Consider the following 23,171-nt stretch of genomic DNA (forward strand, 5'->3'; position numbering starts at 1 on the left):
AATTTTTGTCCCTTTGTGTCTGGCTTATTTCACTTAGCATAATGCTTTAAAATGTATCCATTTTTCAGAACTTCATTGTGTTTTATGGCTGAATAATATTTCATTATATATATATATATATTACTTTTTATATATCCATTGATCTGTTGGTGGACACGGGTTGTTTTCACAACAAATGTAATTTTAAAAAGATATAATTTATAATAGCAGCAGCAATAGCAACAACAACTTAAAAAGTACTTAGGAATAAAATCAACACAAGATGCACATGAGCTTTTATGGAGATTATAAAATTTTATTAAAAGACATTAGAGAAGATCTAAATAAATTGGGATACTGTATTGATGGACAGGAAGACTCAGTATCATATGTTAGTTCTTTCCAAATTAATTTATAAGTTCAATACAATTCTATTTAATATATTGATAGGATATTTCATATAACTTGACAAGCTTTGTCCAAAATTTATATAGGAGAGCAAACTGCCAATAAAAATTAGGAGAATTTACTCTTTCAGATAGCATGATTTATGAAGCCATAGTCATTAACAGTGTGATATTGGCACAGGATAGACCACAATGGAGCAGAATAGAGAGGCCAAAAACTGAACCCCTTCACATAAAGAAACTTAATATATGACAGTGAGAGCTTTGCAGATGAGTGAGGAAATATAAACTGACTAAACAATAAATGATAGTGGGACAATTGGATATCTAGATGGTACATAATAAAATGGAAATTCTATTTGCACCATATGTACAAGTAAGCGCCTAGCAATTAAAGATATAAACATGAAAAGCAAAAGTTTTAGAAAAAGTTTTGAAAGTTTTCCTTATTATAAAGGAAAATATAGATAAATATGTCTAGATCAAAATAAAAAAAATACAGTTATCAAAAGAAAACAGAAAATGAAAAATACCCTGTTATCTAGGAGAAAATGTTTGCAGAACATGTAACTAAAAAGAATTAACATCCAGATATAGAAAGAATATTTTACAAACCAATAACAATAATAGTAATAGAAAGATAGTGGATTGGTAAGTCAGAAGAAGAAACACAAATGAACTATTGACATGAAAAAGCCTTCAATATTCTTAGTTGTCATGGAAATGCAAATTAAAACCTCAATTAAATAATATACTCACCATTTTGGTGAGGATGTGGAATAATGGGAACTCTCACATACTGCTCTCATATACTGTGGAGAGTGGAGTATCCGTTGGGACTCCACTTTAGAGGATAATTTAGCAGTATCTGGTAGAGTATGTGCCCTAGGGAAACTTGAGTAGGCAGGCAAGAGATTGTACCTGCGTCAGTACAAGGAAGTTCATAACAACATTATTTGTTAAAGCAAAAAACTAGAAACTGCTCAAAAGCCTATCAATAATAGAATGAAAAAATTGTAGAATATTTATATAATGGTAGAGAACAGTGAAAATAACCATAGCTACACATATCAATATAAATGAATCTTAAAGACAATGCAGAGTAAAATGCTATGGAATGTTTCCTCCTTATGAAAGTCATAAAGAGACAAAATATTTAGGAGATGGAGCCCCTGGGGAAAGTAGTAAGGGAATTTGGGAGGGATGAAAAGCAGTGGCAGAAGAGGAAAAGTTTGTCAAGGAGCCAAAAGTGGAGAAGCCAGACATACAACTAAACATATCAGAACCAGGTAGTTTTTCTGTCATATATAAAATTGTGGTACCGGGTTGAAGGTAAGCCTTGAATTGAAACACATTATTCTCTCTGTGATTGGTCTCTGTGTGTATGTATTTTTATATTTCCTTTGCTATGAGGTTACAAAAGTTCTGATAAAAGTCTGTTTTAAATTGGGTGGAATTTAAAAAGTATCCTTGTTTGCCTTTTTCTCTTTTTTATTGAGGTATAATTCACATGCTATAATAGTCATCCTTTTAAAATATATAATTCATTGGCTTTTGGTATATTCACAAAGTTGTATGACCATCTAATCCCAGAACATTTTTATTATCCTTAAAAAAAAAACAAACCTTATAGCCATTAGCATTCTCCTTACTCCATTCTGCTTACTCCAGCCTGTGGCAACCACTGTTTACTTTCTGTCTCTGAATTTGCCTGTTCTGGACATTTCATATGAATGGCCTTTTGTGTTTGGCTTCTTTCGTATAGCAAAATGTTTTCGAGGTTTATCCATTTGTAGCATATGTCACTGCTTCATTTCTTTTTATGGCTGAATAATATTCCACTTTATGGAAATACCACATTTATTTATATGTTCATCGATTGATAGACATTTTTTCAGCTATTATGAAGAATGGTGCTATAAACATTCATGTGCAAAAATTTCAATTTTCAATTCTCTAGAGTGTATACCCAGGAGTGGAATTGCTGGGTCATATGGTAATTTTATGTTTAACTTTTTGAGGAACTACCAAACTGTTTTTCACAGTGGTTGCTGTAGGATTTTACATCCTTGCCAGCAGTGTATGAAGGTTTCACTTTTTCTACATCCTCACCAACATTTTTTGTTACCTGTCATTTTTAGTATAGCCATCCTATATGAAGGTAGTATCTCATTGTGGTTTTCATTTGCATTTCCTTAAGGACTAATGATGTTGAGCATTTTTCATGTGCTTATTGGACATTTGTAAATCTTCTTTGCTGAAATGTCTATTCAGTATTTAATTCTCTATGGGGGCTATTGTAAATAGAATTATTTTCTTAATTTCATTTTTTATTGTTAATTGCTAGGGCATAGGAATTCAGTTGACTTTTGTATATTGATCTTGTCTCCTGCAATTTTGCTGGGCTTGTTTTTTAGCTCTAATAGATTTTTGGTGTGTATATTCTTATAATCTTCTATATGCAAATAGAGATACAGTTTTACTTCTTCCTTTCCAGTCTGGATGCCTTTTATTTATTTCACTTCTTTAGATGCTCTGGCTAGAACCTCCTGTAGTGTTGAGCAGAAGTGACAAGAGAAAACATCCTTGTATTGTTTCTGTTCTTAGGGGAAAGCATCAGTCTTTCACCATTAAGTATCATGTTAGCTGTAGGTTTTTCATAGATGCCCTTTATCAAGTTGAGGAAAATCCCTTCTATTACTAGTTTGTTGAGTGTTTTTAACTTGAAAAAGTGATTTCGTCAGATACTTTTTCAGCATCTGTTGTGATGAACAAACCTTTGTTCTGTTAATTCTGTTAATGTGGTGTATTACATTGACCGATTTTTGTATGTTGACCCAACGTTGCATTCCCTGAATAAATCTCACTTGGTCACAGTGTATAATCTTTTGTATGGGTTGCTGGAGTTGGTTTGCTAGTATTTAGTTGAAGATTTTTATATCCATATTCCTAAAGAATATTGGTCTATAGTTTTCTTCTCTTGGGTTGTCTTTTTCTAATATTGGTATCAGGGTAATATTAGCCTCATAATGTGTTGGAAAGAGTTCCCTCCTTTGTTTTGCTACTCCCTTCAATGTCTAATCCTAGTTTTCTTCAGTTTTGTTGTCCACTTAAAAATATTAATGTTTTTTTTTGGTTCTGGTTATTTTTATGAACATCTAGAAATACTTTATGGTCTTCATAATTGCATTTAGCTTACTGATTGAGAATATGACTCATGGTACACAGGAAACTTAATGAAATATGCCTAGGATACTGTCTCTTGGAAGGCCAAATACAACAATAGGAGGAACTTTTAGATGTAATCATACATTTTATAGATAAGAAGACAAGAGAGTTTAAGAAGATTGTGCAAAGTTACATTGCTAGATTATGATCAAACCAGATTTTATTTTTGATCAGTAGCTTTCATTCATTAATGATTAATAATCTGTGAAAAGGATAGGTTTAAAAAAACTATTTCAGTTCCCTCTGTGTGTTTGTGAGCAGTACTAAAAAACAGTGTTCTATTTACTTGAATATGTCTAAAAGTTAACACATCATAATCACTTTCATAATCATAATGTCACAATCATTTTCCAACTGGAGAAGTTCTTGAAAATATAATGAACTCATTGCTATCAGGAGAATGATATTATTATTATTATTATTATTATTATTATTATTATTATTATTATTATTATTATCATTTTTTGAATCTTCAAAGCAGTTTAACTGAAGAAACTGCTGTTTACCTAAATTATATTGTATGAGTAGACAAAAAAAGGCAGTGTCAAATTGAAATCTGAAAGAACTCTGTCTCTATCTTGGGGGAAAGGCACAAAGGGAGGGGTAATCACATTACTATTTCAACCTAAATGTTTTAATTTTTAATTATTAATAAATGTTATTTCTCCTTATGAGTGATAAGGGGTTAATATTCAATGTATATAAACAGCTTATACAACTTGACATCAAATAAACAAACAACCCAATTAAAAAATGGACAGGGGTAGGGGAGTGGGAGACACAAACTATTGGGTGGAGGAAGATGGGCTATAAGGATGTATTGTGCAACACTGAGAATATAGTTGATATTTTGTAATAACTGTAAATGAAGTGTAACCTTTAAAAATTGTGTAACAAAATTTAAACATTAAAAGAATTAAGTGAATTAAGCCAGAAAGAGAAAGAAAAATACCATATGAGATTGCTCATATGTGGAATCTAAAAAAAAAGAACATAAATACAAAACAGAAACAGACTCATAGACATAGAATACAAACTTGTGGTTGCCAAGGGGGTAGACGGTGGAAAGGGACAGACTGGGATTTCAAAATTTGTAGATACTGACAGGCATATGCAGACTAGGTAAACAAGATTATACTGTATAGCACAGGGAAATACATACAAGATCTTGTGGTAGCTCACAGTGAAAAAAAATGCAACAATGAATATATGTATGTTCATGTGTAACAAAAATTTTGCTCTACACTGGAAATTGACACAACATTGTAAAATGACTATAATTCAATAAAAAAAATATAAAAAAACTCTTACTTCTCCCAGTTGTTGAAATCATTTTTTTTTTTTTTTGGTTGTGAGACATTCTTTTAGGAAAACATATTTTCAAAGGAAAAAATCAGCAATATAATTTTAGTGTTATTTAATAACATATATGTCTCCAAAGATAAGATCATAACTTCAATTTTGTTCAGCCAAGAAGCTCAACTAAAACTATCTGCTGGAAATTGCAGTTTTCTGTCTCAAAGTCAGTAACATACGATCCAAATTCTGTGTTATGATTGGCTGTTTTACTGTTCTCATTTAGAGATTAGTTTTGCCAGTAACATCTGATTTGGGATTGGGATTTAGCTCACAAAGCAGGTTGGTTTTTGGGACATAGGAAAGGGTCAGTGTTACTAATGAGCATGCTACAGAGAATCATTTCAGTGGAGAAAAATCATATTTGTCCATGCTTGAGCAAAATTGTTCTGTAATTCAGTGTTGCATGCAATAGTCTGTGAAGTCTGGATTTGAATGTGGCATCACACTGGTGCTGGGGGAAATTTTGTTTAATTACCATCTTTTAAAAAGAAGTTGGTTAAAGGTGTCAGTTGTTTTTCTTTTTTGAAAGACAAAATGGTTTTGTTTCTTTCTCTCTTCCTATATCCATAATTTTATTTTTAGGCTTTTTAAAAGCTGAAGATTTAATTTAAATAAAAATTTTTTCCTTTCCTCTGAAGATAGTTGTTTTTTCCCTCTGGATAGCCAGATCAACCAGTCATTTTTTTCTAGGCATTTTTCTGTATCTAAGGTTGTATCAACATCCAGGGTAGTTCTATTTCTTATTATTTTTATTTTTCTAAATTGAAATAGATTTGTGAGTTTAGGAACTGTATTTTAATAGAATTTAGTTTTATTACTTTTGTATTTAAAATCTTGTATAATTTCTTATTCACAAGTATATGCATCAGGAATTTTTCTCTTGATCCCTGGTTCCTTAGCAGTGGTTAGTAAAAATTGGTTTAATGTTTCCAGAAACTCAGAATACCTTTTTAATAAAATGGTCAATTAGAGTACCATGGTTAAAACTTTCTATTCGGGTAGTCAGAATTTATTACCAATGAGATATTTCAGGTTTGTCATGTGTCATTGATAAAATTGTTTGCCTTTTTATAACACTTAGGATTATGTATTTACTTACTATATAAACACAGTACCCTCAATACCATACAGCAAAAGTTTATATGAATGAAGCTTTTTTTAAACTGAGAATTTTTATGTCAAGGATATTTGTAGTAGATAGTATTTACTGTTTGGAGGGAAAATATTGAGAATTTTTTTTAAATGTGAGAGGTTGATGAAGATTTTAAGAGAGCATTGCACATTCCATTTTTACTTTTCAGTTGATTGATCAAAACCAGTATCTAGATTAAATGAACTAACTGTAAAAAGGAAACATGAGTTAGTAGTAGTTTCTTTATTTCTTCTTTTTCTTTACGAAATTAAAGATAGTTTCTGATGTACTAGTTCACCATCTCTAGTTATACTAAATTACCACAAGCAGCTGACTTAAACTAGAGGTGCTAGGAACTTTTTCCGTAATACAGAGATGATTGCTATTATGTTTCCCTTTTGGTTCTACCTATGTTACTTAGGTCTGGTTTAGTGATAACTGAAATATCTTGGGAATGCCTAATAAATATTTTTGGTGCCTACAAATGTCACTTTGGGGGGGGTACTTTTTTTCTCTACCCTCATAGTTTCAGTTGCTTGGAACTGCAAATTAAACTGACAAATGCAGATTAACAGGAGAAAAGATTTACTCATATATACGTAGGAGCGTCACAAAAGTGAAAACCCAAAGAAGCACTTAGGCTTGGGAGCTCGTATGCCATATTTCTTCTTTTCTTTTCTTTCCTTTTAAATTGAGCTATAATCGGCATGTAACATATTAGTTTCAGGTGTACAATATAGTGATTCAATATATATGTATATTGTAAAGTGATCACTATAATAAGTCTAGTTAAAATCTATCAACATATATAATTACAATTATTTTTCTCTTGATGGCTTTTAAAAACTATAGTCACCTTGCTGTACATTACATACCCAAGACTTATTTATTTTATAACTGCAAGTTTGTTCCTTTTCATACCTTCACTCACTTCACCCACCCTCCACCCCCTGCTTCTGGCCACCACCAGTCTATTCTCTGTATCTGGGAATTTTTTTTTCCAAGATTCTACATATAAGTGAGATCATATGTTATTTATCTTTCTCTGTCTTATTTCACTTAGCATAACACCCTCAAGGTCCATCCATGTTGTTGCAAATGGCAGGATTATCTTCTCTTTATGAGTGAATAATATTTCATTGTATATGTTTTCTATATCTATTCATTCATCAGTGGACACTTAGGTTGTTTCCATGTCTTGGCTATTGTAAACAATGCTACAATGAACGTGGGGGGCATATATCTTTTTGAGTTAGTGTCATTTTCTTTGGCTGTATACCCAGAAGTGTAGTTGCTGGTTCATACAGCAATTCTATTTTAATTCTTTAAGGAAGTTTCATATTGTTTTCCATAGTTGCTGTACCAATTTACATTCCCATCAACAGTGCCAAGGGTTTTCTTTTTTCCATATCCTCACCAACACTTGTTATTTCTTGTCTTTTTGATAATAGCCATTCTGACTGGTGTGAGGTGATGTCTCATAGTTTTGATCTGCATTTCCATGATAATTAGTGATGTTGAGCATCTTTTCATTTGGAAAAATGCCTATTCAGATCCTCTGCCCATTTTTTTTTTTTTTGGCTAGTGACTTGAATAAGTTCTTTATATATTTTGGATATTAACCTCTTATCAGATATATGATTTGCAAGTGTTTTCTCCCATTTGGTTGGTTGCATTTTCATTTTGTTGATGGTTTCCTTTGCTGTGCAAAAGCTTTTTAGTTTGATGTTATGCCACTTGTTTATTTTTGCTTTTGCTTTGGTATCAAATCCAAAAAATCATTGTCAAGACTGAGGTCAAGGAGCTTAGTTTCTGGTTCTTCTAGGAATTTTATGGTTTCAGCTCTTACATTCAAGTGTTTAATCCATTTTGAGTTGATTTTTGTGTATGGTGTAAAATGGTGTTCCAGTTTTATTCTTTTACATGTGGCTGTCCAGTTTTCTCAGCATCATTTATAGGAGAGACCGTATTTTTCCCTTTGTATGTTTTTGGTTCTTTAGTCATAAATTAATTGACCATATATGCATGGGTTTCTGTCTACGTTCTATATTTTGTTCCATTGATCTTTATGTCTGTTTTTATGCCAGTACCATACTGTTTTGATTACAGTAGTTTCAATGCAAGTTTTAGGATTGTTTGTTCTGTTTCTGTGAAAAACACCATTGGAATTTTGATAGGGATTGCATTGAACTGTAGATTGCTTTGGGTAGTATGAAAATTTTAGCAGTATGTTTTCCAGTCCATGACCATGGAATATCTTTCCACTTATTTGTGTCTTCTTTAATTTCTTTCATCAGTGCTTTATAGTTTTCAATGTAGAGATCTTTCATCTCATTGGTTAGTCTTATTCTTAGGTATTTTATTCTTTTCAATTCAGTTGTAATGGGATTGCTTTCTTAATTTTTCCTTCTAATGGTTTGTTATTAGTGTATAGAAGTACAACTGATTTTTGTATACTGATTTTGTATCTTGTAACTTTACTGAATTTGTTTATTGTAAGAGTTTTTTTGTGGGGAGTCTTTTTTTTTTAATGGAAGTGCTGAGGATTGAACTCAAGACCTTGTACATGGCACTCTTCCACCGAGCTATACCCACCCCCTCAGTTTTTAGGGTTTTCTATATGTAATATATTGTTAACTGCAAACAGAGACAGTTTTACTCCTTCCTGTCCAATTTGGATGCCTTTTATTTCTTTTTCTTGCCTAACTGCTCTGGCTAGGACTTTCAATACTATGTTGAGTAAAAATGATTAATAAAAGTTGTCTTGTCCCTGAGAAAACCTTTCAGTTTTTTAAGGGAAGTCTGAAATTAAGATTTTGATAATGGAATTCCATAATTTTTAAGTGTTGGCAAAATCAAAACACTATGGGAGTGGAGTTGGAGGGGAAATACTAATTGTAAGTTGAAAAACTACACAGTTCTGACAACTAAAATCAGCCTCGTGGACTGCCAGTTTGTGATGTCTTTGGTCTAGAGTGGTGGAATGAAGAAGCAACTGACCTGGGAAAATGAGTTTATAACAGATTTAGAAAGAATGGCCAGAGAGGTAGAAAAGGTATAGAGAAGTGTAGGATCTCAGATGCTGAGTAAAGAGGGTATTTCAAAAAGGAAGGACTTATTAACAGTATCAGATGCTGCAGATAAAGACTGAAGTGTCTACTGAATTTAGCAATGGGGTTACTGCCCTTGGCAAAAGCTGTTTTAGTGGAATTGTGAGGTTGGGAGGCAGGATTGCAGTGAATTCAGGAGGGAATTTAAGTGGAAACAAATGGTGTACAACTCTTTGAAAAAGCTTGGATATGAAGGAGAAAAGAGAACAGAAGTTATAGGATATGAGTTCTTAATCTGGGATTTATGGAACCCCTCATCAATATGATGTGCAGACTGTATGTGTATGTACATTTTTTCTGGAGAAAAGCTTTAAAGCTTTCATCACCTCTTCAAAAGAGTTTATAATCCCAAAGAACCACTTCTGTCAGGAGACGTGTAGTTTAGTGATTTGGGCATATTTACGAGCTTGTAGGAGAGGAGCCAGTAAAGCAGGAGAGAAGACTAGAAAGTAGGAATTAGGAATAGGGTATTGGGGAACTGTAGACCCTCCAGTGGTAAAAGTAGATGACAGCTAGGGCATTTGGTAGAGGGACTAATTTAGATAAGAAAGAAAAAGATGGGTTATAGATGCGTATATATTTATAGGTGAATGGCAGGAAACAGAAGTAGCTCTGTCTACAATATTTATTTTCTCTGTTATGCAGTAGGTGAAAAGGAGTCTACCAAAAAATGAGTGAAGAGAGGTGGAATATGATGTTTGAGGAAGGTGGAGAAGGTTTGAAATAGCCCTAGTGAAGGATGGGAAAGAGGGAAATCTAGGGAAAGATATTCGGATTGCATTGAAAGGTCTATATGTGATTGGAGATCATTACTAGTGAAACCAAACTGAAGATGGTGTCGCTTTTTTTCTCCTCTTGCAGCCTAAGGGCAGAGCAGAAAAAGCACAAAAATGGATTGAGCTATGGTTGGGGTCTTGCCAGGGAGGTGCAGTTAGGAGAATAAGAGGGACAAAAAAATGAAGGTATTGGTCGAGACAGAGAGTGAAGACCAATACTGGATAGAAAATAATGAGTTTGAGGAATTGGAAGTCTCATAGAGGTGAGAGAACAGGGGGAGTATTGGAGTAAGTGGGAAAGTTGTTGAGATAGAGGTCAGAGTATTTGTAGGATTAGGACTGGGGTCCTCATCCTAGTTTTTTTTAAAATCGGAATTACCAGTTGTGTTTAAAAAAGCACAGATGCCCAGGTCTCATTCTGGATTAACTGAATCAGAATCTCTAGGGAGTTGAACTGAGGCTTCTTCATTTAAAAAGTTCTACATATGATTTAAAGAAATTTACATATAGTAGAATTTACTCTTTTGGTGTATAATTCTATGAGTTTTGACAATGTATAGTGATGCCCTTTATTAGGATAGAGTAGATAAGAGGAGCAGGTTTGGCAGGGAAGGTACATTTGTTTTTGAACAGCATGTAATTTCTTCTTACACTAAAGATGCAGCTGTAGAGTTAAGATTATTACACTGAATTAACATTTTTTCCATCACTTTCTTAAGTCTAGATCAGGGACAGATATACTTTTTCTATAAAGAATCAGATAATAAATACTTTAGGCCTTGTAAGCCACATATGGTCTCTGTTGCTTGTTCTTTTTGTGTATATGTTTGTTTCTAACTATTTAAAAAATATAAACACCATTCTTTGTACTATACAAAAATATGCAGAGGGCCATAGTTTACTGACCCCCTGTTAGATAATCAGTGCAGCAATAAATCAAGCTCTGATTTGTAGTGTTTGCTGATTCTGGAAGTGTAAAAACTTCTGGAGCTGATTTCAAGCTACCAATGTAATATACTGAATGCAGGGTTTGAAAGAGATGTACAGTAGCACAAAGTATTTCTACTATATAGATAAAATAGATGTAAGTAACTTTAAACACATAATTAAATGAAATATTAATGAAATGTTGAATTTTGAGTTAAAATGTTAATATAATTTATTTAATTGTACATTTTTATGATTTAAATTTTAATAATGACTGTGCATAACAGTGGCTTGCAAAATCCCTGGAAATGTAACAGTCAGCTTTTGCTAACCTGTACAAGTTGGCTTTAACATGTCGTTGAACCTAAGGCTTAGAGAGGTAAGATAATTACCGTATCTAGTTTAAGTAGCAGAACCAGAATAAACTCTAGGTTTCTTTTAATTTAATTTTTATTTTTATTGAAGCAATTCAAGTTCATAGTTTAAAAAGTCAAAAGGTACTTCAAGCAGTTCTCTGCCTTACCCTCTCCATCCCCAATTTCTAATCTACAGAGGCAACACTTAACTCACAAACGTTTTCTTCTTGTTTTTACCTCCCTGTTTTTCATAATATGCTTATAGTACTATTTTACATTAAATTTTTTTGATAGTATTTATTCCCTGTAAGGAAGATGGGCATTTAGTTCTCTTATGCCACACACACTTTCCATATACCCATTTTCCAATATGTTTATATCACAATTATCATTGTTTCTTAAATTATCTTTTAGTATTTGCACTATTATGACTATGTAAATAGTGTTCAAGTCATTGGTATATTATGATTGTATTTCCTTTATTATATAATTTTTTAGAATTATTTGTTGCTTCAGTTTTTTAAACATTTGCTGGATTTTTTTTAATGTGCTTATGACAGTGTTATCTCCATATTCCTTTGACAGAACTTATAAAACTCATCTCAGTATGGTTAAACATCAGATAACCTATAATTTTCATTTTTTCCCCTTCAACATACCCCCTAAGTCACCCTTCATTCTCTTGCTAGAATCCCAGCTATATATTGTTTTCAGCTGTCATCCTGGTACTCCGGTAATCCTAGGGGTTGCTTTTGCTTCTTTCCTGTGTTGACATCCTTTTTTCTGAGTGTTACAGTGTCTCCTTTTCTAGGTTTATTTCGTTTTGGTAGAAGACATTGTTCAGGAGCTTCCTCAGAAAGGGTACTAAGAGATAAGTTGTCAGTTCTATCCTCATAATGTAATTGATAATTTGGCAAGATATATAATTCTATGTTGAAAAACCATTTTCCATCAGAACTTGAAGGTTCTTCTCCAATGTTGTTAATTTCTAGTATTGCTATTGAGGAATCCAAAGACATTCCAGGCCTTAGTCCTTTGTGGTGTCTTTTTTCCCCTCACTATGATAGATTTTAAGAACTTCTCTTTATTCCTGATGTGAAATTCCACAGAGACGTACCTTTGTGTGGGTCTTTTTATTTGTTGTTTTACATAGTCTGTGGGCACTTCTATTCTGGAAATGTATATTTTTCATTTCTGAGAATTTTTTCATGTATTATTTTGACTGTTCCTCTCTGCTTTCTGGAACTTGTGTTAACTCAGTGTTGTATCTTCTGGGTTTATCCTCTAATTTTCTTGTCTTTTCTCCTGTTTTTCATTGTTTTTTCTTTCTGTTCTGCTTCTCGAAAGATTTCCTCTGCTTTATCTGCCAGTTTATCAATTGAGTTTTTTTTTTAAAAAAAACCTTTATCATAGTTTAAATATGGGCTCTTGCCCTTTAATGTTACTTTATTATAAATCTTGGTGCTTCATAGATGCAGTATTTCCTTTTATATTTCTGATGTACTCTTTTGGTGTGTCTGTGAAATTTTCTTGAATTCTTTGCTTACTCCTAAGTTCCTTTTATTTGTTTGTGGTCTTCTTTCAATGTTGATGGCTTTCCTCATATGTCTCATGGTTTTTTGCTTTTGGTTTTTAAAATTGTGGTAAGTATACATAACATAAAATTTATCACTTTAACCACTTTTAAAGTTCTGTGACATTAAGTACATTCACATTGTTGTGCAACCATCCATCTCCAGAAGTTTTTCATTTTACCTAACTGAAATTCTGTATCCATTAAATACTAACTCCCCATTCCCCCTTCTACCTACCAGCCCCTGGCAACCATCATTCTACTTTTTGTTTCTATGAATATGAAAACTCTAGGTACCTTATATAAGAGGAATCATACGACATTTGTCCTTTTGTGACTGCCTTCTTTCTTTAAGTTTCTTCATGTCTTACTAATATGTCTTCAAGATTTGTCCATGTTATACCATGTCAGAATTTTCTTCCTTTTTTAAGGGTTTGTTTTTATTTAAGAATGAGACACTGAAAAGCTGATTTGAAGCTCCATGTAAGTGGGCAGGACATGTTAACTGGAGGCCTGCACTGAAAGGTGGTAAGATGATGAATATGTTTTTCATTGGTAACCCCCAAATATCCATATTTTGGGTCTTTATTTGGATCTTACCAGTTTCTCCAGAAAAGTCTCCCTTAATCCTGCCTAGGGGTGTAAGGTTGGTGGCTCAGTGTCACTGGGGTAGGGAAGTGGGTTGGGAAGTCTACTTGTTAGTAGACTTTTCTTTAATTCTGCTGTCTTAAATCAGGGACGTTCCCCTGGTCCCAGCTGTGCTTGGTGTTCCCTGAGCCCGTAGCCTCTGTGACTGTTTCTGTGGATTGATGAGTTGGCAGGCAGCCTTTGTCTAGGGTCGGGAACAGGTAGTTGTCCGGTTGCTTGAGGGCTAGGGGGAACTGGGGATCTTTCTATAGACTTTCAGCCAGTTCTCCTGTTTTGGCCGCATCCCTCAACCCTCCCTTCAGAGATACACTGTGCCTCCGAGTCTTGGTCTTTCCAGGGTATCATGTGTGAATCAGATTGCTTTTTACTTGACCTTCTCTCTTCAGGCTGAGGTTTCAGTTTTTGCACTCTGCCAAGACGCATTCATCTGGTTGCTCTTCCTGTATTAAAGTTTTGTTGCTGTCATCTGCTGTTGTTTTCTCTCTGATCTCTTTTGCCATTGTGTGTTTAGACCTGTAAAATACATATTTTATTGCAAATTTGAAGTGATTTATAGAGGGAGAGAAGAATCACATGTATGTAGCCTACTGTATTTTAGCTACTGCACTCTACTTGCCTAATTTTTTTTTAAACCCCATAGAAGCTTTTCAAAGAGAGACATCTGTAAGCTCCTTGCTACTCAGAGTTGGACCAGCAGCATTCGCATTACCTGGGAACTTGTTAGGAATGCAGAATTCCAGGCCCGAACCTATACCTAACAAAACATAGTCTACATTTTACAAGATCTGTAGGTGATTTACAAGCCCATTAAAGTGTGAAAAAAGCACTAGTCTAATTTCACTGTACTTGCTACAGTGCTTGACACATATTAGGTGTCTTCTGTTGGGCAATCAGAAATTAAGAAAAGACCCTGTGGTTAGAAATATATTTTGGGGGGATCAGAATATAGGTATTATTTGAATCTATGGGAGTAGATGAGAATATACATTAAAAAGAAGGCCAAGGAAATATCAGTTGTAAGGAATAGAAGGTTTTCTAGGAAAACTGAGAGCTAAGGAAGAACAGAGGCCTTGAGTACATGAGGTGTGGGAAAGTGAACAACCTTTCAGAGAGAGGCTACAAGGTTAGCTGTGTCCTTTAGGGAAAGCCAGATTTCAGAGAAGGCTTGCAAGAGGGAAAACACACTTTCTGGGAAGATATTCAAGTTGTAAAATAGTTTATTTAATTAGAATGTGGGGAATAATGATCTGGGGGGAAGCTCCAGAGTACTTACTGAAATGATCAGCAGTGAGAAGATGGTGTAATGGGGAGGCATCTCAGAGTAATATTGGAGTGAGAACACAGGAGATGACAGGTGGCTAAAATGAACTTCCACTGTTCCCACCTCATACTCCCATGTGCCAGGCATTAGAAAATTTTCTCTCTTGGACTTTCTTTCTTCTTCTCCCTCTTCCTCTTCTCCCCTTCCTCTTCTCCCCTTCCTCTTCTCCCTCTTCCTCTTCTCCCTCTTCCTTTTCACCCTCTTCCTTTTCTTCCTCTTCCTCCTCCTCTTCTTCCTCTTCCTCCTTTTCTTCTTTTTTTTGATATGCATGCTGTTCCTTTAGTTTGGGACACCACGTATCTTGTCTTCCTTGACTCTCTGGATTCAGTGCCCTTATTTTGTGCTCCATGGAACCTTATTCTTTCAGTCTCTCTTTTAAAAATTGAGTTATTAATCATATACCATAATATTCGCCCTTTTAAATATACTTTAAAATACTTTATCTTTTACTGTGTTTATCCACATTATAGTAATTGTATGTTTTATTTATTTGAATTGCTCACGGGACTGTCTTTTTTTTATTGAAGTATAGTCAGTTTACAATGTTGTATCAGTTTCTAGTGTACAGCACAATGCTTCAGTCAAATAGGAACATACATATATTCGTTTTCATATTCTTGGACTGACTGTCTTGCTACTAATCTAGCTTAGCACCTATAGCTAAAGCTAGTACTTACTGATTGCTGTGTGTCGTATGCTGTTTTAAGTTTATACATGTTAACTCATTTAATCCACGTAGGATGTAGACACTATTGTAACCTCATTTTATGGATGGAAGAAACAAAATCCTAGAATAAGTAGTTGCTCAGTCAGTATTTGTTGAATGAACACACTTTACTGAATGTGTACTGTGTCTAAGCACTGGGTTATATGTCTGGGTTACAGAATGAAGAAACTTTGTTCAGGGTTTCAGACAGATATTGGTTAAAACTTGACCTTGAAATGAGGGAAAGATAGCTGGCTCCTGGTTGTATGGTACATGGGATCAAAAGGCTTGAAGGCCCCTGACTCTGCTTGTATAAATAGAAGTTCCTCTTCTTATCCCAGTATAGACTGGAAACATACATTCAGGTATTGTTTTAGCTTTTTTTCCTTCTATTCTTATTTAAAGTCATCTTTCATAAAGTCAAATCCTAGCATAGACTGTGAGGGCTAATATCTGTCATTCTTCCCTGGTTTTAGTAAGTACCTGACTCTGATTCTTAATTTTAAAAATTAAATACTTTATTTGGAAATAATTTCAAACTTACAGAAAAGTTACAAAAATAAGAACCTCATGTATGTCCTTTACTTGAGTTCATTTGTTAACATTTTACTTTATTTGCTTTATCATTCATGCTCTCTTTATATAAAATAATACTGCTTTTTTCTGAACTATTTGAGAGTAAGTTACATTCATCTTGACCCTTTACCCCTGAATACCTCCATATGTATCTCCTCAGCGTAGTATTCCTGTACATACCACAGTACACTACAGTTATCAACTTCCATACATTTAACTTTGATATAATACTTTAATCTGCTCTTTGTACACTATTTGTAGATTATGACCAAAGAAATAATTTTTTACAGTGATGTAGTCCCTGAATACTTTTAGTTAAAAAAAATCAAAGTGAATTTTTGAAAGTTTTTGAAGTCTGAAAACATAACAGATTAAAATGAAAAAAGACTCATAAGCAATCATTTTTGTTGTTAAAACATACATAAAGGAAACATACATATATAAAGTGCTCTCCTGCGCTGCTCCCCACATTCCTGTTATATATACTATTGACACTTTGTGTATTCTTCCAGATGTTTTTATGCATATACATATACACACAAGCATATACCTATATACGTTTGTTCATATGTCTACATATTAATTAAAACTGAATTTAAAACACCGAATTTCTGTATAGCTAGTATTTTACAACTTGTAGTATAGTTTCTCAAAAATGGGAAGGGAAATACTGTTCATCACCTACTAAATAGAAGTAAATGTGATAGGTATTTATGGATACTTATTTAGGAAGTTATTTTCTCAGGTGCATTTATCACTCAGCACTGCAGTACTTATCCAGTTCAGGAGCTACTTTGTCATAGTAACCTATAAAGAAGAAGAATATGAAAACAAATATATGTATGTATATGTATGACTGAAACATTATGGTGTATACTAGAAATTGGCACAACACTGTAAACTGACTGTACTTCAATAAAAAAAGAACTACTTTGTCAAGGGGTCGAATGATAATTAATGTACCCTAATTAGCTTCTCCCTCAATATGTTCTACTTGACTTACTTAAAATGTATGTGACTTGTAATTTTTTTCCTTTATAATATCATAATCCAAAAGCAACATAGAGATACAAATCTGCTTATCTCCATGTAATAAGGAGGTTATGTAAGGTAAATTTTTACTTACTTTTGACCAGTAAATTCTATAATTTACACTTGGAGGGGGATCAACTGCTAGAGAAAGTAAAACATTTAGTTTGAAGACTCAGGTTAGTTTAAGTGAACTAAACTTGAACATGCTCATGATTTTAGGAATAATGAATTATCCTGAAATTTATCATTTTGGATTATATAGTCCATAAGAATAAAGACTGTGTCTGTTTAGTTCATTGCTATATTCCCAGTTTTTAGAACATAGGAGGTACTCAGTAAGTATTTGTTTGATATATGTATGGAGTAATGATAAGAATGTAGAAATAGGCCAGTATTTCATTCATTCTTGTGTTCTTTTAGCAACTTTGTGTAGGAACTGTTTGTAGTCATTTCATTCTTCTTGTATTTCTGCAGAGAAGAAAAGCAGGATACAAGGAGGTTCTGGGCAGTGTTCTGTAATAGATGTGAAATGGTCATTATATGTTTGTTGGTGGTAGAGCTGTCAGTGAACTATCATTTTCCATAAATAGCAGCTTCTGCATGCAGCCTGGTCAACTCAATTCAGTACAGAGCTCCTCCAAAGAAGGAATATAGACAGCAGCAAGTCTCTGTAGCTCCTTCTGGTGATTAGGGTGTAACCCTCCTGCTGATTCAAGGAGGCAAATTGGTTCTTGTTGGGCCCTGCTGGTCATGGCATTCAGTTCAGTAAGGAGCAGTTCTGAGAAGCTTAGTGGTTGAACTTTAAGTTTCCCCAGGAGGGGATCAGTCAGTCCTTTTGCTAGATTTCCATTACACTTTGCTTTTACTTTTATTATAGTATTTACCTCATTCTGCTGAGAATTATGGTCAGGTGTTTCTGTGCGTCCCTCTAGATTTCTTCTTATGAGTGCCTTGTCTTTGTATCTTCCATAGTTATAGCACAGTGCTTTTGTACAGGACAAGTTTAAACTGTTACTCTTCAAAAGTAAATAAGTAGAAGAGTTTTAAATTTTGCAAAATTGCAGTTCCAAGTGTAGCTACTTTTATAAGCCACATCAAATCCTCTTCAAACAAGATAGGTATAAATAAGTAGCCACTTAGGAAAAAAGCGTGGATTATAGCAAGCTTTCCCCCATCTAGGAATTTCAAAAGTCTGATGTTTGTTTTTTTCAAATAACAGCTTTATTGAGATACAACTCTTATACTATACAAGTCACCCACTTAAAGTGTATAATTCAATAGTTTATAGTATAATCACAGAGTTGTGCAACCACCACTACAGGCAATTTTGGAAGATTTTCATTACCCCCAAGAGAAACCCTGCATACATTAGCTGTCATTCCTTTTTCTTTTTTTAATTTGCCAACCCTAGGCAACCATTATTCTACTTTCTGTTCCTAGTTATTCCTGTTCTGGACAATGGAATCATATAATGTGTGGTCTTTCATGACTGGCTTCTTTCATTTAACCAGTATTTTCAAGGTTCATCTATGTTATAATGTATTTTATTCCTTTTTACTGCCTTGTAATATTCCATTGTAAAATATACCACATTTTATTTATTCATTCATCTTTGATGGATATTTGAGTTGTTTCCACTTTTTGAGTATTATAAATAATGCAGCTATGAACATTTATATACAAATTTTTGTATAGTTGTATGTTTTATTTCTCTTGAATATATAGTTAGGATTAAAATTGTTAGGATTAAAATATGGTGACTCTACATTTAACGTTTTGAGGAACTGCTAGACTTTTCCAAACAGTTGCATCATTTTACATTTCCATCAGCAGTGTGTAAGAGTTCCAATTTCTCCACATCCTCACCAACACTTGTTATTATCTGTCTTTTTGATTATAGTCATCCTTGTGGGTGTGCAGTGGTATCTCATTGTGGTTTTGCTTTTCATTTCCCTGATGGCTAATGATACTGAATATCTTTTCATGTGCTTTTTGGACATTTGTATATGTTCTTTGGAGAAATGTCTATTCAGATCCTTTGTCCATTTTTAAGTTGAGTAATTTGTCTTTTTGTTCTTAAGTTGCAAATGATCTTTATGTGTTCTAGATACAATTTTTTAAATCAGCTATATCATTTACAAATATTTTCTCCCATTCTGTGAGTTGGTCTTTTCACTTTCTTGATGCCGTCCTTTGAAGCACAAAAATTTTTAATTTTGATAAAATTCAAGTTTCTATTTCTTCTTTAGTTGTTTGTGCTTTTGGTGTCATGTCTAAGAAACCATTGCCTAATCCAAAGTCATGAAGATTTAAGTCTGTTTTCTTCTAAAAGTTTTATAGTTTGACTCTTAACGTTTAGGTCTTTGATCCATTTTGAGTTAATTTTTACATATGGTGTGAGATAGGGGTCCAACTACATTTTTATAATCACATTGTTTCCCCTTTTCCTGCAATATTATCTCTAATTTTTTGTTAATTAAAAACAAGTTTTTGAAACAATCTCAAACTTATAGAAAAGTTGCAAGTATAGTACAAATAACTTGATTTCTTGAACCATTGAGAAAGTAGGTTGCCAAAATGGCAGTCCGTGATGGCCATGTTTGTGTGTATTTCCCACAAACAAGAACATTCTCCTGCATAACCAGAATATCAGAAATACAACCATCAATATCAGAAAATTAACACTGATGAATTATTACCATCTTATTCTCAGATCCCATTCATGTTCTGTGCATTGTCCCAATAATGTCCTTTGTGACAAAAGGATCCAGTCCAGACTCACACATTGTATTTAATTGTCACAATTCTCTAGTCTTCTTCAAGCTGGAACAGTTCCTTAGTCTTTCTTGACTTTTATGACCTTGACATTTTTGGAGATTCCAAGCCTGTTATTTTGTAGAATGTCTCTAAGTTGTGATTTGTCTGATGTTTCCTCATGATTAGGTTCAGTTTCTGCATATTTGGCAGGTATGTCACAGAAGTGATGTTGTGTCCTTGGTGCATCCCTGTGGGGGCCCATGATTTCACCATTACTGTTGGTAGTAACTTTGATTACTTGATTAAGGTATGTTTGCTAGGTTTCTCCACTATTAGTCTTTTTACTTTTGTGAATTAATAAGCATTTTGTGGGAAGGTCTTTGAGATTATAATAAATCTTCCTCCCCAATAATGTTTCAGTTTTTTCATTTATTTGTTTATATCTGCACAGGCACATAGATTCCTGTTTTATTTAAGGGCTTATATTCCTCTCTTACTGTTGCTATTTGTATTGATGTTCTAATTGTTCCACATTTGGTAGTGGGAGCCCCTTCAAGCTGGCCTCTTTGTTTTTTTGTCATGACCCCTCATTCTTTGAGTACTTGCTTGCTTTTTGGCACAACATGATGTTCCAGGTTCATTTGGTACTTGCCCTACTTCACCCTCCCCATTTTCCCAAAGAGCCCTGGTTCCTTTTAGTAGAGAATGGCATTAGAAACCAAGATCTGGGTGCTAGGTGTGCATATTAGGACATTGCTGATCCCAGGACCTCTCAGGGGACAGAGCTAGGGAATAGTTGTATTTTCCATACGTACAGACATTTATATCCATCTGTCTGCCTATATGTTGAGTTTCATGAGTCAACGTCAGTAGCTGCAGTTGCAGTCCAAACCAGAGGGGTCGGTCCATTCTACTCTTTTTTTTAACCTTTCCATATTTGTAACTTCCTTCTTAGATTACGAGAAACGTAGCCCCTACTATCTGTAGTAGTTATACTTATTTGATCTGTCTCTCCGATATTTACCCAATCTGTTATAGTTATTGCTGCATTCCCTCTGCCCCCTCCCATCCCTACCCGATTAGGAAGTCTTTTCACCCTTATCTGGCTTTGCCCCACTGTGTTGGGATGCCCACTTCCTAGGACTGTGTCCTTGTTAGCTTGGTCTCCGACACTCCGTGCCACCTGGGCCGGGACCACTGCCCTTCCTCCTTCACTCAGCTTCACACCCCACACCAGGCTGCCCTCATGAAGAACCCCTCCTCATCCTGCTGGAGCTCTGAGATCCTTGCTGTGCTGCTACTTTTGTATCTGGACGTAGTCCTGCCTCACCTGCTTCGGGCTCTTATACTAACTCTTGGCCATCATGACCAGCCCCCACTTAGTGGCCTTTGGACTTAATTATTTGTGAAGGGGCTTCATGTTGTCTTTTGAGAGAAGTCTTTTTTCAAAATTAAAAGTTATAAGAGGGAAAAAACTCAAATAGCTTGAATATTTCATTTTTTTCAGGCATTTATTTGTAGAGGTCTAAAAGGATTCTTTCTTTGGCTAATATTTAACATTTAACATAAATAACACTTAATTTGATTTATAATTACTTGAATCTGAGTGTACATTCTTTAATGAGCTGTTCCTGACTGAGGAAATTAGAAAACAAATAATAATTCACATCTACAAAATAATATTCATTTCTCTTCTAGCTCTTCCACCAAAGCCACCTAAGCCAATGACTTCAGCTGTTACAAATGGAATGAAGGAGAGTTCTGTTTCTCTTCAGGATGCAGAATGGTACTGGGGGGATATTTCAAGGTAACTAGAATGCTATTATAATTGACTGCAGTTTTTAAAAAATTATGTTTGATATTAGTGGTTAAATGAAACGTATAAAATGCCCCACTAGTTGTTGATTAAAGATTACCATTTTAAAAATTGTGTATGAAAACCTTTCAAAAGTTTCTAAATGCTTTTAATCCCACAAAAAAGTGACAAGAAAATCTTTAAATTATGGTTGTGATTATTACTTTTAATACTGAGTAAATGAAAGTTGTACTTTGAAGATAGGTTTTAGGATAGTAATACTTATCAGTACTTAATTTCTTTACCTTTCTGTTTCAAAGGCAATGATTCTACAATCTTTGCATGCACAAGAATCAATAGGGTAAGGCCTAAGGATCTGCATTTATAATCTCCCCAGGTGATTTTTATGCACTCTTCACATACCTCATTTTGAGAAACAATGCTAGGACAGATTTGTTTCTTACGAGGTGGTTTTGGAAAATTTTGAACTAAAGAAGGAAAAAAATATATATGTAAATTTGAACATTGTATTTTCTTACTTTTAAAAGATCCTATTCATTTCTGCCAAATCAAATTCCAGGTTGATGCTGTATTCCTCAATATGCTTGTCCTTCTCTTTCTCTTACCTATTTTCTCTCATTAGTAAAGTAGCACTCATTTCTTTTTTTTCTTACCATTTTAACCATCTTTAAATGTACAGTTCAATGGCATAAAGTCTCATTTTCACATTGTTTTTCGTTCAGTTATCACTACCATCCATCTCTGGAACTCTTCCATCTTCCCAAAGTGAAGCTCTGTACCTATTTAACACTAACTCCCCTTTCCTTCTGTTCTCCCAGCCCCTGGCAACCACCATTCTACCTTCTCTTTTTATGAATTTAACTACTCTAGGCACCTCATATGAGTGGAATCATAGAATATTTGTCCTTTTGTTTGGCTTATTTCACTCAGCATAGTCTTCAAGGTTCATCCATGCTGTAGCATGTGTCATAATCTCCTTCCTTTTTAAAGCTGAATAATATTTCATTATATGTATATACCACATTTTTATTTATTCATTCATCTTGGACATTGGCTTTGATGAACATTTGGATTGTTTCCAGCTTTTGGCTATTGTGAACAGTGCTGTTTCGAATATTGGTGTGTAAATGTTTGTTCAAGTCCCTACTTTCAGTTCTTCAGGTATATACTCAGAAGTGGAATTTCTGGATCATACAGTAATTCTGTTTTAAATTTTTTGATGAAGACTTAATACATTTTATATAAAAATTGATCAGAAAATTTTTATTTTAACATTGTACAATAAAAGTATCTGTTATATTTAAATCCTACTTAAATTTATCTTTTAAGACCGTGTGGTTCTATAATTCAAGGTTCTTTTATACCCTACCATTTTCTTTGAGTATTCCAGTGTTATTCCTTAAAGTCCTAAACCAGCTCTGCAGAAGGAATTTGTTATCAGTGTAAATTCAAATTGGAGAGTTTTATA

At 33.9% G+C, this 23,171-nt stretch overlaps 1 protein-coding gene across 3 annotated transcripts in view; it reads left to right on the forward strand.

Moving 5' to 3' along the window:
- Positions 1-23,171, forward strand: part of PIK3R3 (phosphoinositide-3-kinase regulatory subunit 3) — an 84,623-nt gene that overhangs the window by 22,114 nt on the left and 39,338 nt on the right. For 2 of the 3 annotated variants that reach the window (XM_010984683.3, XM_010984682.3), the window contains one exon: positions 21,586-21,694. In XM_010984683.3, the coding sequence (XP_010982985.1) occupies positions 21,586-21,694 (109 nt within the window). Of the gene's footprint in view, positions 1-21,585; positions 21,695-21,999; positions 22,080-23,171 lie in introns of those variants that run through there. The other variant, XM_064493626.1, reaches the window with a different exon arrangement.

Source organism: Camelus dromedarius, chromosome 14 (assembly GCF_036321535.1).
Source record: "Camelus dromedarius isolate mCamDro1 chromosome 14, mCamDro1.pat, whole genome shotgun sequence".
In the NCBI taxonomy this organism is placed as follows: domain Eukaryota; kingdom Metazoa; phylum Chordata; class Mammalia; order Artiodactyla; family Camelidae; genus Camelus; species Camelus dromedarius.